Source organism: Chrysoperla carnea, chromosome 2 (genome assembly GCF_905475395.1).
Source record: "Chrysoperla carnea chromosome 2, inChrCarn1.1, whole genome shotgun sequence".
NCBI lineage: Eukaryota > Metazoa > Arthropoda > Insecta > Neuroptera > Chrysopidae > Chrysoperla > Chrysoperla carnea.
Window position 1 is genome coordinate 54014943 of NC_058338.1, and position 17136 is coordinate 54032078.

At 28.7% G+C, this 17136-nt stretch overlaps 3 protein-coding genes across 3 annotated transcripts; 1 reads left to right on the forward strand and 2 right to left on the reverse strand.

The window, feature by feature from the left end:
- Window positions 1-630: 630 nt before the first annotated feature.
- Window positions 631-7103, reverse strand: LOC123292774 (transmembrane protein 184C). Its single transcript, XM_044873489.1, has 8 exons — window positions 6841-7103; window positions 5947-5983; window positions 4810-5012; window positions 3821-3895; window positions 3537-3743; window positions 2479-2581; window positions 1683-1857; window positions 631-1345 (listed from the first exon to the last, which is right to left on the reverse strand). The coding sequence occupies exons 1-8, from the start codon at window positions 7101-7103 to the stop codon at window positions 1044-1046; spliced, it is 1365 nt and encodes a 454-aa protein (XP_044729424.1). The 3' UTR covers window positions 631-1043.
- A 1053-nt stretch (window positions 7104-8156) lies between these two features.
- On the reverse strand, window positions 8157-14483 carry LOC123292775 (mitochondrial ribonuclease P catalytic subunit-like). Its single transcript, XM_044873490.1, has 10 exons — window positions 14372-14483; window positions 13837-14308; window positions 12047-12156; window positions 11347-11524; window positions 11060-11286; window positions 9780-9987; window positions 9460-9712; window positions 9268-9404; window positions 8368-8563; window positions 8157-8308 (listed from the first exon to the last, which is right to left on the reverse strand). The coding sequence occupies exons 1-10, from the start codon at window positions 14481-14483 to the stop codon at window positions 8165-8167; spliced, it is 2037 nt and encodes a 678-aa protein (XP_044729425.1). The 3' UTR covers window positions 8157-8164.
- A 1353-nt stretch (window positions 14484-15836) lies between these two features.
- Window positions 15837-16758, forward strand: LOC123292776. The gene is made up of 2 exons (XM_044873491.1): window positions 15837-16157; window positions 16372-16758. Exons 1-2 carry the CDS (start codon window positions 15837-15839, stop codon window positions 16756-16758), a joined length of 708 nt encoding a protein of 235 aa, XP_044729426.1.
- The last annotated feature ends 378 nt before the right edge of the window (window positions 16759-17136 follow it).

The window sequence follows — 17136 nt, forward strand, 5'->3', positions numbered from 1 at the left end:
TTATTATAAACTTTATTGATATTTTTCAATAATATTAACAAATAAATATCAATATAAATTGGAGGCAATTTATTGAAAAAAAAATATTAATATAATACATATATACCTAATTTAGCACAGTTTTAAACCATACTTTCATTTTTAATGTTATTAATATCAAGAATAAATTGTTTTCTAAATAATCGTTTATAAGATATTAAATTAATACTTCTATCGCCTATTTTATTCCGACATAATATTTTCGAGACATAAAAATTAGCTAAAATGTCAATTTCGATTTTTATTTACGTAAATTTATTAAAATAATTATATATAAATTTAAATATTTATCTACATGATTTTATAATCTTTTATAACCGCTAAATTAAATCTTGAAGTTACTGAACACTGGCAAATAATTAATCATAGATCCTTCACTTAATCGCTTATCTTTACCTTACTCTGTATTCTATTTGCTCTGAACATAAAATAATTTTTTATTAATTATTTATATACATATATATTTTTTTCTTCTAAATCTCTTTGGAAGTGCCAAAACACAGAAGCGTTGAAATGCTTTGAAAAGTTATGTTTTAGTGAATTTTTTTGTTTAATGTCCAAATACAGTTGTTTTTTAATTTAATTGTCTAGTTAATGGCAAGTTTTATTATTTTAACCAAAAAGGTGTGATAACAAATACGCTATTAGATTCTTCTCAAGATGAATTGTCAAATAAATATTCAACAATCTTCTCCAAGGACCTACCTCCTCAAATTGCACAATTATCGAAGTTTATTTACTCCTCTTACCGTTATTACATATTTATTAGAAAGGCACTCTTTCTAGATAAAGATATTCATAGATCGCATCATAACTTTAAAACAAACAAAAATCTAAAACTTTGGTAACTTCTAAGCTTAATTTGTTCCATAGATTGAATGACATCTCGGCGTTTATAAGGACTAACGCCTTAGATTTTATCTTTCATATATGATGCCCCATCACCCAGAAAAATGTAATATCTTATAAACAATCCATAAATTTTAAATAAAAAATAAGTACCCTTAAACCATTTTATGATCATCTTCATATTTAAATGATCCAGATATTTGTACCGTAGGTGTTAAATCATTTTGATTGGTTGAACTTCTGAGTGAACCATAAGTACCAGATTCACTACTCATACCGCCACTGCCATCTTTGTAAGTATCTGTACCATCTGATGAATTATATCGTTGTGAACCCTCATACAGAACACCTATACGTTCAGGTGCTGAGCCAACTAATCGAGCATTCTCAGATATTTCACTACCTTTTGCTAATGAATACATACTGCGACCACGTATTCGACGACTTAATGAACTACCTAAAAAATTTATAACACACATTGAATCATTGAATTAATGCTAATTTTAATAAGCCGCACAAGAGCATAATTTATCAGGGTGTACAACCGAAAACGTTTAAAATATTAAGAATTTTTTTATTATCAACTTTTAAAAACTGTATTAAACTCAACGTTACTTGGTTGTTAAGTAGTAGAGATGCGGATAAAAACACAAAAAGGTGCGATGAAGAGGGGTATAAAAAACGAAAGATGTAGCATGCATTTTCTTTCAGAAATAAATGCTTCTGAGGGTAAAAATGTTAATTAAGTTAGCTTAATTTTATTCCTGTAAGAGCTAGTGAGTTTGTTAACATACCAACAACTTCTAAATACTCTTGAATATCACCACCGACATCGGAGACATCCCACATTGCTAAAAACGATCGAATACACGGTTGTTGTGGAGCTAATTCATTTATAAATGCTTTATATGAAAAACTATAATGATGTGCAATTGCAGCGAAAAACATTTCAATACACAGAAGAAAATCCTATAGGAAAAAATTTTTTTAATTAATTCGGTTCATTTTAACAACGATACTATATTCACAGTATAAATATACAGTATGAGTTGAAAATAATATGATAACTGCATTAATGAAAAATAATGTTTAAAAAATTAAGTTCTTGACCGATTTCCATTTATTTCAAAGGTATAGTACATGTTTATCAATTTATAACAAATGGAAATCGGATTAAAACATTTACTTTGTAATAATAGAAATTCTTGATTTCGAGTTGAGACGTATTTATTCAAATAATGAATAAGTAGCACGATACTCGTTATAGAATGGTTGTATGAATAATAATTTTAGCTAATGACGATATTTGTATTGCAATCGAAATGTCGACATTTAGCGAAATGTAAGTCACTTTTGGAAAACTTTCAAACTTTCAGTTTTGAAACAAAAAATAGTAAAAATGCTTGTTAAATCATATAATATATAAAGGACTTGAACTTGGACTAAAATCAATAAATAAGTATAATCTATTTATAAAACGCCATTTTGTTTATGGCGTTCTAGAATAATATCAATATTTAGTTAAAATACTGTCTCATATTTAATGAGGAAACCTCTGAATGTATCACGAGGTTGCAAATGTATTTTTACCTGTAGCCTAGTGGCAATTTCCCGAACTCCGCTTTCATTGTCAGTATTAAATGCGACGGAAATTATATCAAAATAGACTCCCATTTGAATAAGAACACCTTGGCTGCAAAAAACAGAATACAAGTAATTTTCTAGAAATATAATACGCCACAAAAAGTCTTAATAATCCTTAGTGCAACTCTATAATAAACATAGATCAGACATTAGACAAAAAAATTCCATACTTAAATTTTTAGTTTTAGATAACTTTCAGTTTTGCAATTTGAGCACGCGTGAACATCTGTGCAATCTGACTATGCGTTGCGTAGGAATGCATACAATTTTAGTTTGTATACCCAGAGCTTGTATGAATAAAGCCAATTCTGATTTTTCTCCATAGCTAACCTGTCTTTAAAATATCCACATAACCACCTACTTCCCGAGCACAAAGGTGTTATTTTAAAATTAATTGAGAAATTTAAATTTTTTTCTCTGATCTTACAATCTGATCTGACTCGTCTACAAGATTGTCAATAAACTTGTCGTAAACCTTCTTTCAACTATGATTTTGTTTCCAATAGATTGCGAGACTAAATAAAGTCTATAAATGACTCGTCTGTTAAAATAGTCCTTTCACTGGCTGGAAGTAAATTGTACATTTTTTTAAAATTAACATTGGCGCCGAAATGACCTCCTTAATTCAATAAAATAAGTATTTAACTTCTTAAAAATTAAAGTATAGCATGAAAATATTGTCTTAAATCTAAATAAATTCCTTGCTGCTTTAAGAAAATTTTTTCCTGCTAAACTTTTTCACTCCATCTAATCGATAACTGGTAGTATAATAGAAGAAAAGTTTGTAGGATCTTACTTTCTCGAAAGGCTGTCAACAAATGTTAACAATTTTTAAAAAAATTTATCACAAAAATTTACACGGCAAAGTATAATCGAAACTTCACTATACGATAGATAAAGACTTAAGCTATTTTTCCTTGTAATCTAATATTTTTTTAAATTAAAATTGGCGGCGGAAGGACCCCCTTAAAAATAATTTTAATAATATTACATAATTTACTTACAAAAACGAAAAAAATACAACAGCCTTTATACATAAAAATTTACCAATAGGTTTCATTGGACGTAGTTCAACTCTATTGGCACGATAGAAAAGTACTAGACAGTACATAGCTACAAATTGTGATAAATTATTAATGGCAACTATGTATGGAAATGCAACAGTACCACTAAAATTTCCCTCTCCATAAACACCACATAATTCACAAATTCTGCGGGGAAGAAATCAAAAATTATATATAATTTGTTCGCAATTGTATGTGATTAATGAATTTCAATTCTAACTTACACTGAAATAATAGTTGTCACTGGGCGGAATACGGTATATTGTAAAATTCCATGTTTACACATTTGTACAAATTCTCTGAAATTTAAAAAGGGGACACAACTCAATATACATATTTTATATTTTGAAGGTGTTTGAAAATAAGTGCTGTTTTAATGTAATATAAAATCGATTAAAAGCAAGTGCGGATTATTTGGGTAAGGCAATATAAACTTTTCATAAGGATTTTTTTAACATAATTTTATACTTTTCATGTTCCTACTTTTTAGTTTGTTTCGTTGCCTGTTTGACACTGAATATTGTGTTTACTTACTCCGGTTTATTCACCCAACAAAAACAAAAATCGGGTTCATTTAAAGTTAAGTCTGGTAGTTTATGAGATACCACTTAGAAATCATATAAAAAATACTTAATCGTCAAATGAGCTGGATTTATATATTTCTGGAACCTAATTACCTTAAATAAGCCAAGGATACCAAAACATTTGATTAAACGTAAGTTTCTGAGATAACAATTGAAAAATTTCTCCGAAGTATCATTTCTCAAATACAAGTTTTTAAATAATGTACTTTTTTATGACGCGCGCGCACAGAGCGACGCGAAAACTACATGCTAAAGTTAGTTACAACATCATGAAGCATCCGATAAACAAAATGTAATTCGCAATAGACAACGATGGATAGATGTCAGATTAACTGCACGTACTATTTGTTTACATTATTTATAAATTATTATATTTATTATTACCGAGGTAGAACTTCACAAACGCGTATATAATATGTACACACACCTGTTTTTAAATTACATTGTATCGCAGCACACTATTTGGTAATAAATATCGTGTTTCATTTAAATTAATTTAACGTATATCCTAACCGATATTTAGAAAGTGTTAAAAATACATTGTTAGCAAACCATTCAAGAAATTAGAAGACACAGGTTTTGTTAATTTAAATGAAACGTTCAATATATCATACAAAAAATAAGTTTACCTTCCCATTTCCCATGGTGCTAAAAAACAAAATGGAAAAAAGTGATTAACCTGAGGTTTAGTTTCTAAACTTGCTTCTAAATCATATTCATTATTTAAATAATTTAACAAATACTTCATAAAATTATAAATCACATATGCTTCATAACATTCACGTATACTATTCATGTAAATCGACTGTTTTGTATATATTAATCCTAGCCACTGAAATAAAAAAAATAAAAAAACAATTATTTAAGTATTCATTTATTAATCATATAGTCCGGGAGCCACTGACGGATTTCAGTTAGTCATTTCACTTTCACTATTATTACATAGTTATGAAACCTCTTGAACGTCAGCTGGTTCAGTAACGATGGGTTAGAGAAATGCTACTACACACTCAATAAAGATATTTAACAAAAATTTTGATTGGGTTGAATACCATGTTTCGGAATAACTGAATTTTCGATTCATTCAGAAAATATATTTTTTGTTGGGAGTGAAATACCATATTAGTATTATAATACTATAAGTGGAACCTCGATAACTCGAACGTCAAAGATAATGCATGTTTAGGTATTGAGCGGAAGGGAATGGCAGTTTTTTCCGATTTAGTGAGATTAAGAGAAGAACTGTTCATAAAACAAACTAATGAGTCAGAATTAAGTAAATTTTGTAAAAGAATTCAGGTATAACACTCGTCACATCCTATTTTAAATATACACTTCGAAAAAAAAGCCACTTTTTGATTCGTTAAAAAGGCACAATATTTGCAGGCTTGTAGCATTGTTATCCCTAGTCTTTTTGGGCTTTATCGGAGCTCATTTTAAAATGGTTATAGAAGGCACATTAAATTAGAGCGAAAAATTAAGTTTTCTAAAGTATATGACTTTTAACCAAAATTGCGTGACACACGCGGTGCGTCACGGTAAACATTGAACTTGTTTTCTTTTTACACACAGTCTTGAATAACAATTTCCGTGATAATACTTTGAGTCTTAGAGTATATTGGAGCTCATGTGTTAAATGGGTCCTGGTAGATAATGAAAGCAAAATTACAAGTCTACAAGTATTGTATTTTTTTAACAAGGATGAAAAAAGATGGCGTTATTTTTGCAAAATGTATTAACCCTGTATAAATTCAAAAATTACTTACTGCATTTAATGCATAAATTGGTACCATCCATAATATTCTGAAAAAAATTATGAAATTTTAATTTATATATTGTTCATAATCTTATGCATATATTTAAATGCGGCCTTCAAGGGATTAAATACATCAAATTTTATTTTATAACTAACTATTGACTTATCTTGACCTTTTGACATGGACTTTGGTATCTATTGGGTTTGTAAATTCACTGGCTATCCATTTAGACAAACTAATAACTTGACTTGGACTTTTTGAACAAAGAGCTTAAAAAGTGTTATCGTAGTTGTCTCAAGATTGAGTTAGATAAATTAAAATACGTTTCAGAATTGTAATCTAAATTATTTGGTCTCAATTTTTAGATAAAATTCTGAAGGGACTTGGATATGCAAAATTAGAGGAACTAGATCTCTGGATATGCTCGTATAACGGGGATACAAAAACATAAATCGTATGTTGCCATATTACATCAGTTTTATTTTACAGTTTATCCAAGTTAAATTATTAATTAAGATTTCATACTATTTTGATACTTTCTGTAAATCTTTCACATCTCAATAGAGCAAAGTATATTCAATATAATCTCCTACTGACACCATCTACGGACCTATGTAAATAAAGACCTGTAAAATTCGAAAAATTAACGCCCGTGGATCAGTAAATGAACGCAATCATAGGATTAACCAAGAAGCCAAAAAACAGATCCGTACCAACTCAACCCCATTGAAGGCATGGCCAACCCGTGGATCAGTTAATGAAAGTTCGTGGATATAAGTCCGGGTATCCGTGGCTAACAGTAAATGGTGCCAATAGACACTTCGAAGTATATTTTAACCTTGTTAAATGCAATTCTTTTTTTGTTTTGAAAATTTTAAATAATAAATTTATATAAATATTTACCTAATAATATGTTTTTGTAGATGGGGCTGTGTATAATGAACAACATGTTGCATTATTTGCCAACATGATATTGGTAATGCAAGTAACACAAAGCCACCACCAACTAATGGACCTAAATCCTTTTTTTTAATACCATCCTGTAGTTCATGTACAATTAATGCAGGTATAAATGTTAATATAATTAAGACATAAAGAATAACGACAAATGGACGTATCCATAATTTCCAATTTTTACAAAATAAAAACCAATTACTGCAACACATTTTGAATTAACATTCTATTTTTCTATATATTTTCAATACTAATTAAATCTACAAAGTGTTTTAAAAAAATAAATCACAACATTTATGATTGAACTTATTTGTATATACAAAAGTTTACAAATAATTTACAAAGGAATAATCAGTTAGGTTATATTTCGTATTTGAAATGTAAATAGTACAAAGTTTGACACTTTACACGTCAATTAATTGTCAATTTCAAGGTTATCAGAAGTACCAACCTTATAGTACTTTTGAAATTCTTTTATATAATGTGTAGTCATGTTAAAAAAAAGCGACACTCATATAATATGCTAATTCATATTAAAGTGTCTCATTTTTTTCGACATGGGTGTACTATAAACTAAGCATGATGCATTATCTATCGCAGAGATAAATATTTTGGGAACGCCATCGATCACGAAGTTCACTATGATATTTCTTATCGTGCATATAAACCAAATTTCTTTTATTGCAGAAAGACAAGAGCCTTAAAAACAAACTTATTCATTTTCAAAAATCAATAAAAAAACCGATTTCAATAGGAAAACTTTTCCAAAACAAATTAATATGCAGTAAAAAGTAAAAAAATAATTTATAATATAATGTAGTTAAAATTATTGTTATTTTTGGAGTCGGTGTCAGCCAAGCTAATGTAGCAAACTAGTCTGTCAGAGTTGTTACCTTCGCTGACACCGACTCCAAAAATAACAATAATTGTAACTACATTATATTATCGTTATTTTTTTACTTTTTAGTGCATATTAATTTGTTTTGGAGAAGTTTTTCTTTTGAAGTCGGCTGTCTTTTTGTTAAGTTTTTTTTTTATTTTGTGATTTTTAGTGAATCTGAATACACTAACTAATTTGTCACTAAAAAAAGAATCATCCAAATCGGTTGAAGTCGGTTAAAAAAATCAACTTGATTATTTCACAATAAAGTAGATATGTTTGCTTTAACTCAAAAGGTAAAATAGAATATCATTAAATTTAGTTAATAAACGATTTAATTATAAAAAACAATGTAATATTACAAAAATTAATTATTAGTATTTATATGTTACGTCAGGAAGGCATCTTAAAACATGCCCATTGAATTGAATTCACTTTGGAAGAGATATTCTTCGATTTATTTTCAATATTTATCTCAAACGGTATATGCCAGTATGTTTCTTGTTTTTGAGCTATGGGCACATACGGTAATGGATGCTAAAAAAATAATAAATCAATATTAAAATATTATCGTAAATTACAAAAAAAAATTTTACCTTAACGCGAGCATTCCCTTGATTATCCAAATAAATCAATTGATGTTGAACATTATTCTGCCATCGTCGGAATAACATTTTTAAATTTGGATCTTTTAATCGATATGAATGCCCACGCATTAAATCTCTACTAACGAAACCTGTTTTGGGCCCATTATGCATAGCTGCATACAATAAAAATGGATCGTCTTGAGATCTAGATGAAATATATTTAGTATAAAATTAACTTCACTCGCATCAGTTTTCAATCAATAAGAAAAGCGATACCATTCATTTTAGAGTTCTTTCTGTATTTAGCACCCCCATCTATTATTTATCTTTTTCTTACCACAGAAAATGTATAACGGGTGCTAAATTTTATGCGAGAGAGCTGTATTCTGCTGAACAACACCTATGGCATCGCTTTGCTTATTGATTGAAAACTGATGTGAGTTAAGTTCTACTGATTTTATACTAAATAAATTTTTTCAAATCATTATTCAACCAATAGATAAGCGAAACCATAGGTGATGTTCAACAGAAAACGCACCTACTGCCCAAGGAGCTTTTTAAGAGCTCTCTCTGTAAATTTAGCACCTCCATGTATTATATATTCCTTTTTTAACTTATTCCTCGATTGTTAACTATATTCTCGTCGCGAACAGTGTTAGCAACCTCAAAGAGAGGTATTATAGTTTCTACAAGTTAGTATAAAATGTAAAAAAAATTTTTTATCCACAAAATACTGTTATTTTTACTTTGCATTTCCGCATTATTATTATAATGAGTGATTTTTAGATGGGACACTCAACTTTTATTTTGCTCTGGGACGTTTTCAGCTCTATTTCGGTTCTGAACTCGCTCATACTTATTGGATAAAACCGAATTTTATCTGCTAAAAATAATCTAAATAATACGTACAGATTTTGTACTAAATATAACGTCGAAGTTTTTAATATTTGCGACATATGAATATTTTTCCATTTGCTCATGTGAGCTCTTCCAAGTACTAGTACACGATTTTGTTGATCAGTAAAATATTTTATTACACCCGCTATCTGAAAATGTAACCATAATGTATCTAGCGAAATGATATAATAAATTTTCACTCACCAAACGGCAATATGTTTCGGGTGTATGCTTAATACCCGCAGAGTATGCTACATTTAGACCATCGATAACAATATTAAACGGTTCTACTGTTGTAAAGAATTTTTGAAAATTCTCTAATTCTTTCGGTGTAGTTTTAGTATAAACATTTTTACCAACCATAACATTTGTGTAAAAACTTGTGCGGAGTAAATTAAATTCGTCTTGCGATAAAGTCATTGATGAAAGAGAATTGCCGCATGAATAACATTTCCCCCTTAAAAACAAATTTTTAAAACACATTATTAACAATATATTAATTAAATTTGAAGAGATAATTTTACATTTTTGTAATTTTTGTCAGTTTTCCGGACAGCTTAAATTGCTTTTTAAGACCTATAAGTTTATCGATATATTCTTTTGGAGGTTTAATATCACTGTTGCTGAGTATTTGAAATAAGTTGTCCAATATTTCAACAGATTTTGATACATTATTTTCACAAAATTTTAGTAATCCATAATACATTCTGGATGTTGGTTCCCGGTCATTGTCTAAAAATAATAATAACAAGTTAAAACAAACAATTGACTGAGTTAATTGTTGAAAGACCATGCATAGATAGTGTTAATTACTCTATCACATTACACATGCATACATGTCACATATACGTAGCTGATATTCCCATATAATACATACTATACAATTTACGCCTAATTTGCTCCCTCACGGGTAAACAGTGATGTTTACGAAAAAATGTTTCAAACAAAAGTTGGTTATCTTTTTATATGGAATATTTTTAACATTTAAACTTTTGTTCTATCTCTAACGGTTTACAAAATGGGTCCTACGGACCCAAGACTCAATTGACATATCTTGCTCATTTACGAACTCGGCCTCACTTTTTACGTCCTGAGTACGCTGTAAGAATTTCAGCGTGATATATTTTTTGTTTTTGAGGTATCGTGTTAACAGACAGACGGACAGACAACCGAAAATGGACAAATTAGGTGATTTTATAAACACCTATACCAAAATTTTGTTCATAGCATCAATATTTTTAAGCGTTACAAACTTGAGACTAAACTTAGTATACCTTGCATATTACATATATGCATGGTATAATAATAATAAATAAAAAATCACTGCATCTAAACCGTAAAAGATGAAAAACCATAATAGAAATGAAAGATAATTAAAAAAAATACACTAGCAGGGCACGAGTCCGGGTCTCTTGAATTCATACCAGGGACCTTATCAATTTTTGGCTACACGAGCTCCAGGCATAGAATGTAATTTTTTTAACTGATCGAATTTTTATTTTTGTTTGCTTGTCAACATTAACTCAATTTATTTATTAGTTATGTTTGTTCACCAGTCAGTTTGCATACAATTTTAAACGTGAAGTCTTTTGGTTATATAATTAATGTTTATTTATAATACTACGATGGGGTAAACTATAAAGAAAAAAAATTGCCGAGAAAGCTAATTCATTCGGTGTGTCTTTTTGAGACCCACATTTAAATACATGAGCCCTCGAATTTGTTTTTAAAGGGATAAAAATCGAAATAAACACCTTACATACATATTTATAGGAAAATAAAAATGTTTTAAGCTCTTGATTACCTATCATTTCCCTTAATAGCTCCCATGCTACATCTAAATCATTGTTAATAAATGCAGCCGCAATAATTGTACTGTAAACCAAGGCATTTGGTGCAATACCAGTTAACTTGATGTTATTCAAATGCTCCAAACACTGTTTCCAATTACTAGTTAACGATAAACCCAAAATGGCATTTTCTGATGAAAATGCATCGAGTAAATCGAATTTTTTTTCAAATAAGGAACATCTAAAAATAAATTTCAAATAATCAAAATGATTTTTTCGAAATATTAGAAAATTATCTTACAAATTAATAATTTCTATTTCAATTTCTTTTGAAATAGCTGCCTCGTTATAGCATACATAATATAATCGTAAAAGTTTGCTAATAAACGCATTATTTAACTGAATTTTTTCAGTTTTTAAATATTCAAAATATGTTTTTGCAATATCTAGTCGTTTATCTTGAATGCAAAATCCAATAACTGTTGCATCAAAATTAACATTAGTTATTGTGTGGCCAGAATTTAGAATATTTTCTTTTAATAACTTCCAATTTTTTGAATCTACGTATGATTTATTTTCAATAAATTCTTTTAATATTCTTTCTTGTTGCCGAACTACAAAAATTTGAAAACAATTCAAAAGTATGTTTTAAAGACGGGTTGAAGGAAATTTGAGCAAGAAAAAAATTCAAATTAACTTCATTTATTTTAGGTCTATAATTTGCGGGTATATGTTTTTTTTCTATATCATCTGAGAATACCACCTTGTTAAAAAATTCGAGTTTAATTCCGCTAAAATGATTCGGTATATATTAGAATTAGTTTGAAAAAAAAATTCCCAATTTAGTCTACGTCTAAATTCATTTAAAACTAAAATATCTCAATATTAAAAGTCAATCTTATTAAAATGAGTGAATTTTGTAATCAGCATAAAGTTTAAAATTTACTCAAAACAATATTTAAAGTCCACGAAAACCCAAACAGAAGTCGCAGTTCTTGTACCTGTTTCAGCTAACGTGAGCCAATCTGGATTCAAATCTCTTAATTCTTTTGAGATCGAATGAATCAAGTAGAAAGTGACTGTGAAAACATATTTACTTTGTAGTCGATCTCTAAATATTTTTATGCGAAATAACTAAGTTTGCAATTTAAAATATTGCTTTACTTTTTCCCTTTTTCGGAGCTCCACTTAAGCCCATTAGGGACTTAATACGTCCTTTAAGGAATGTTCATATGTTTGTATAATAGTAGCAAAAGGCAGAGATATCTGTTAAGAGTTTTTGGTGGAGGTAATCACTCTACATTTGATATTTAGTGAATTAAGGATTCATATTTTCACTAAATTCTACTAATACTTTTAAAATTGATATCAATAAATTATTGATCTTAAAAGCTAATTGAACCATTTTTTTAAATACCTTTTAATGGAACAGTTGAATAAGTAAACAAAGAAACGCTGTGTCTTAAATGTTTTCTTAATAAAATTTTATTAAACATATTTGAATTCCTAACCTAAAAAATGAAAAGTAATGCTATTAAATTGTAGCCATTATTAAATGGAAACCTAGTTATCAAAAAATCTTAATAAATTTACAAGTAAAAACGTATTTAACAATTAGCCAAGGGCTATTTAAAACAAATTCAATTTTCTTACCGTGTAAATGTTTTCTTTTTTAAATAGAAAACAAATCACAGACTTATGGGTAAAATATAGATTAAAAGACCTTTATGGCATTACATAATCATGTACGCTTGTCCTTCCCTGCAGTCCAGTGTCTTTGTCTCACACGTTGTAATACAGTAGAATCTCGATAACTTAAACCTCGGTAACATAAAAACCTCTGTTACTTCAAAAAATACTATGTTCCCTTCCCATCAGAGCCCAAAACCTCTATAACTTAAAAGACGCAACCTCTATAACTTAAATAAATAATCTCTGTATAGGCCCTCAGTAACTACATAGAAACATGTACATACCTCTATATTAACTAGGGTACATAGAAACATGTACATACCTCTATATTAACCTTTACCTAACATAGACACTTGATAACTTAAAACCTCTATAACTTAAAATATTTTGTTTCCCTTGGACTTTAACTTATCGAGATTCTACTGTATAAGCTTTTTAACCATAGACATATATTATGTTTATAATTGTTATTTTTTTGTAAGAAAAAGGCGCCGGACAAGAACATATGATTAAGGATGTAAAACACTTCACAATATTCTTACTTTGGTAGGACTAGGAATTCATATATTAAAAATTGTGGATTTACCCATTTTTAAATACTGATTCATTCAATTAGCAATATTTATTATTAATAAAATAAATATGAAATAATTTTTTTTTAAAAGTTAGTCAAATATTATCTGTTTGTGTTACCAAATAAAATCGGTCACACCGAGTTGACTTGGTAACTTAAGTGTGAACTTACTCGAGTCAAATTCGTTTTCACTGGAGTTCGAGTTTGACAAATATACTCGAATCACTCGAGTAAAAACAGGATTCGTGAGCTGCATCACTTTTTTTGTGTAAATTACATTATTACAAATTTTTTTTATTGGGAAAAATCAAAGAAAAACAAAAAAATCTTTAAAATTTTTTATTATTCTTAAAAATTATAATTTTAAGGTATAATTTGAATAGCAAAATGCACTTGTTCGTGGGAAATAAATATTTCTAATGAACTCGGAAAATATTATTTTATAAAATCGTATCTTAAACTAAGAGCACATCTTGTCGCGTTCAAAAAAACACACATCAAAATCATAAAAATTTCTGATGATACTGTGCATAACCTTCTGAAAACGTTGTTAAAGCATAATATAAATCCTCATAATTTGCGTTTTCCCATAAATCTTCATCATCAAAATATGTATCACGTTTCGGACGTCGTAAAGGACGTAGTCGAATTGGTTTTCTTCTTCGACGACGCCGTATAATTGTCTGTGTTTGTGTAGCCGCCATTTGAGCTGCGTTCATTTGTGTTTTTGATTTAACTGCCTGTACAATTAAACACAGCAAATAACCACCGAATGCCAGAAATGCTAAAGCTGTAACCGCTATTTGAAAAATATGCGACAAACCTTTATCCTTTTTCTTATCGTAAACATATTTATGGTCGTGATGATAGTAATTTTGTTCATGCCCACCGTAATCAGCTTCACGGTTACTTGCCTGTAAAGCTAAAGCTTCGGGATGTGAGCCATTTTCTGGTGTGGATACAGTACTAAAAGCAGTTTGTTCGATTAAGTTATCTTCTTCAAAATTATTAAATGAATTTTTAACTTTTAATAATTTTTCTAATGGTAATTCACTCAAACTTTTCACATAAACTAAGTCCATAATATCGTTATTAAATATATCACTTGTATTATCGATTAACGCTTGTACTATCGAAAAAAGACATAAAAGTATTAAAGATATTGCTATCATCGTAAAATATTTGATTTATATTTTCATTGGAACATTTTGAATTAAACTGAGCAGGTACTGTTATGTTAATGTGACGAGCGTTAACTTTGAATATCGCATTCAAAAAAATAATGTATTTAGATAAACTTGACTTAGGAAGTATTTTCTCATATGTAATTATTCAAATCTAATGCTTTTACACTTGGGCAATCAACCAGTGTCACCATCATATATGACAAAATATTTAAGATTTTATTAAAATAATTTCAGTTCAAATCAGTCCCGTGTTTATGAATTTTAGAAATAGATATTCGATACTTTTTTCTTCAACATCGTGCTTTCGGCTTGGTTTGCTTCTTCATTGATAATATGAAATCCGAAGGAATTACATTTTTATATCTTAGTCGTAAAAGTCGTACCTATGTATAAATGAAAATTCATGAGTTTTCAACAGATCTTTGGAAAAAAATCAAATTTTAAAGTCTTTTACTTCCAAAAGTAACATTTTTAGTCATTTAATTTAGCCTCCAATGACAATTCTTGAAGAGGTGGAAACGAGAAAAAAAAACAAAATATAAGGTCTGCGTTCGTTTATTAATGATATCATGATGCCATTACGAAGTGGCATAATCGACATAATGTTAAGCATGTGTTCTACAAGAGACAAGTGAAATTTAAAAAACAGCCGACAAAATTTTCGGGTACGGAACCCTAAACTAGTACTTGAAACATAGCTAAGAAAACTCTCCATCAAATTACCTTTCAAACGAAAAAAAAATCAAAATCGGTTCATCCGTCTAGGCGCTACGATGCCACAGGTAGGCAGTACCCCTTTTTTAGTTCAGAGGTTAAAAATTCAATTCAGCTAGTCGACCAACTTTAGTTACTATGGTAATATTAATCAATCAACTTCTTTAATTTAATCCAGCGGCTGGATTGAATTTCAGAGCACCACGCTACATAGCATGAATTAAAATCAAAAGAAAGGCATAAAAATGTATTTGATTGCCAGGAGTGGGAATTTCGAATCTTAATTGTTTCCACTCATTATACTAAGTATATATGAAATATATCAAGGTATACTAAGTTTAGTCCTAACTTTTCTCGCTAACTTTTTTTAATTTTTTGCTTATGAATTTAAATTTCTGTTTATATATTCGTGTGATAAATTAATAATATAATTAGATCAAAAATATTTTTAATTTTTATGCTACGTCTCTGTAAATAATATTACAGCTTACTATGAAGTACTTCAAGTACTTCTTTAAAATTGCATTGACCCGAACCAACATCCAAACAAAGATTTAACATCAAACATTTGTAAAACAATCTTACATAAAGTAAAGAAGGCAAATTAACGTAAAACGGAAAACAATGAAATTATTAAAAATTATCATATTATTAATCGCAATTAGTTCGATAATATGTTCTGAAAATACAGATCAACCAAGTGGTGTTATGGGTAAAATAAAATCTAGCCTACAATTAGCATCAAAAATGTTAGGTCTCGATCGAGCTACAGGCGTTGCACAATTAGTGTCAGAAACATTTGGAGGTGGAGCAAAATCAAAAAAAGGTGACAATGCGGATGAACAGAATCAAAATTTATTTTCTGGTTTTTTTAGACTATTGGGATTGGATTCAGGAAAATTGGGGGCTATTGTTATTAACGGATTTATACTTTTAGCCCAAATGGTATGTAAATTAATTTTTTTTTTAATAAACAATTTAATAAAAAATTTTAACGTTAATTGCAAATTTTTTTGGAAGAAGCAAAAACAAATCGAACTTTGAAACTACAAATTATGAATTCAGTTATTTTATGCAGTTTAAATATCACAGTGGGATAATATCTTCCAAAAAACTTACTTAATCAATTTTTACCTTTATAATATTAATTTTGTTTTAGATAAGTAAATCATTCAAGTTAAAACCGCAACAGAAAGTTACGTACGAAAGAAATTTTAATACCGATTTACCAATCGATTGGTTTACAAACAATAAAAAAATTAAAACGCTATTAGACACTGCTAAAGATAAAAATTTACCAGATAAATTAATTGAATATATTCAAGATAAAACCTCCGATGAAGAATTATTATGTGTACAATTATTAATATGTAAAAGTTCACCGTTTATTTGGGGTATGCAAAAAACTATATCAAATTCAATTGATCACAAATCCAAATTAAAAGGATCTGCTCCTATGTTTGCCACAATGCCTACAGTTGATGAAGTTGCGGATCACGGAGATGAGTGTGATAAAAAGTATCCACTTTGTCGTTATTTAGAATAAAAAATTGATGTATTTTTTTTTGTTGTAAATTTTGTAATAAAACTTGTACCAAGATTAAATTACACTAAATCAATACTGAATTAGTTCAGTAAATGGGGCATTATTTAATTTTTTCAGATTAACAACCTATCCAACTCAGTTTATTTCCTAGAGTTCGTTCCTTCTAGATCATATGGCAAAAGATTAATCCTCAGGTAATTCTCAGAGCCTCAGTCAATTGTTTGTTTTCACTTTTTTTTTTTATCAAAATTTACTGAAATTATCCAGTCAAATTAGTCCATAAAATATAAGTAAGGTTACAAAAATTCCCATAGAGCTAAAAATTGGTATGAATGTTCAGAATACTATTATAAATTTTAACTATATTTATTAACTATT

Coding starts and splice junctions, on each gene's coding strand:
- LOC123292774 (XM_044873489.1), bottom strand. CDS start 7,103: ATGTGTTGCAGTAATTGGTTTTTATTTTGTAAAAATTGGAAATTATGG. Junction 5,013..5,946: donor CAATTTATGCATTAAATGCA/GTAAGTAATTTT, acceptor TTTTTATTTCAG/TGGCTAGGATTAATATATAC. Junction 1,858..2,478: donor AAATTGCCACTAGGCTACAG/GTAAAAATACAT, acceptor TTTTTCCTATAG/GATTTTCTTCTGTGTATTGA.
- LOC123292775 (XM_044873490.1), bottom strand. CDS start 14,483: ATGATAGCAATATCTTTAATACTTTTATGTCTTTTTTCGATAGTACAA. Junction 12,157..13,836: donor TTTTCAGAAGGTTATGCACA/GTATCATCAGAA, acceptor AAAAATATTTAG/AGATCGACTACAAAGTAAAT. Junction 9,713..9,779: donor CTGACAAAAATTACAAAAAT/GTAAAATTATCT, acceptor TTTGTTTTTAAG/GGGGAAATGTTATTCATGCG.
- LOC123292776 (XM_044873491.1), top strand. CDS start 15,837: ATGAAATTATTAAAAATTATCATATTATTAATCGCAATTAGTTCGATA. Junction 16,158..16,371: donor TTATACTTTTAGCCCAAATG/GTATGTAAATTA, acceptor ATTTTGTTTTAG/ATAAGTAAATCATTCAAGTT.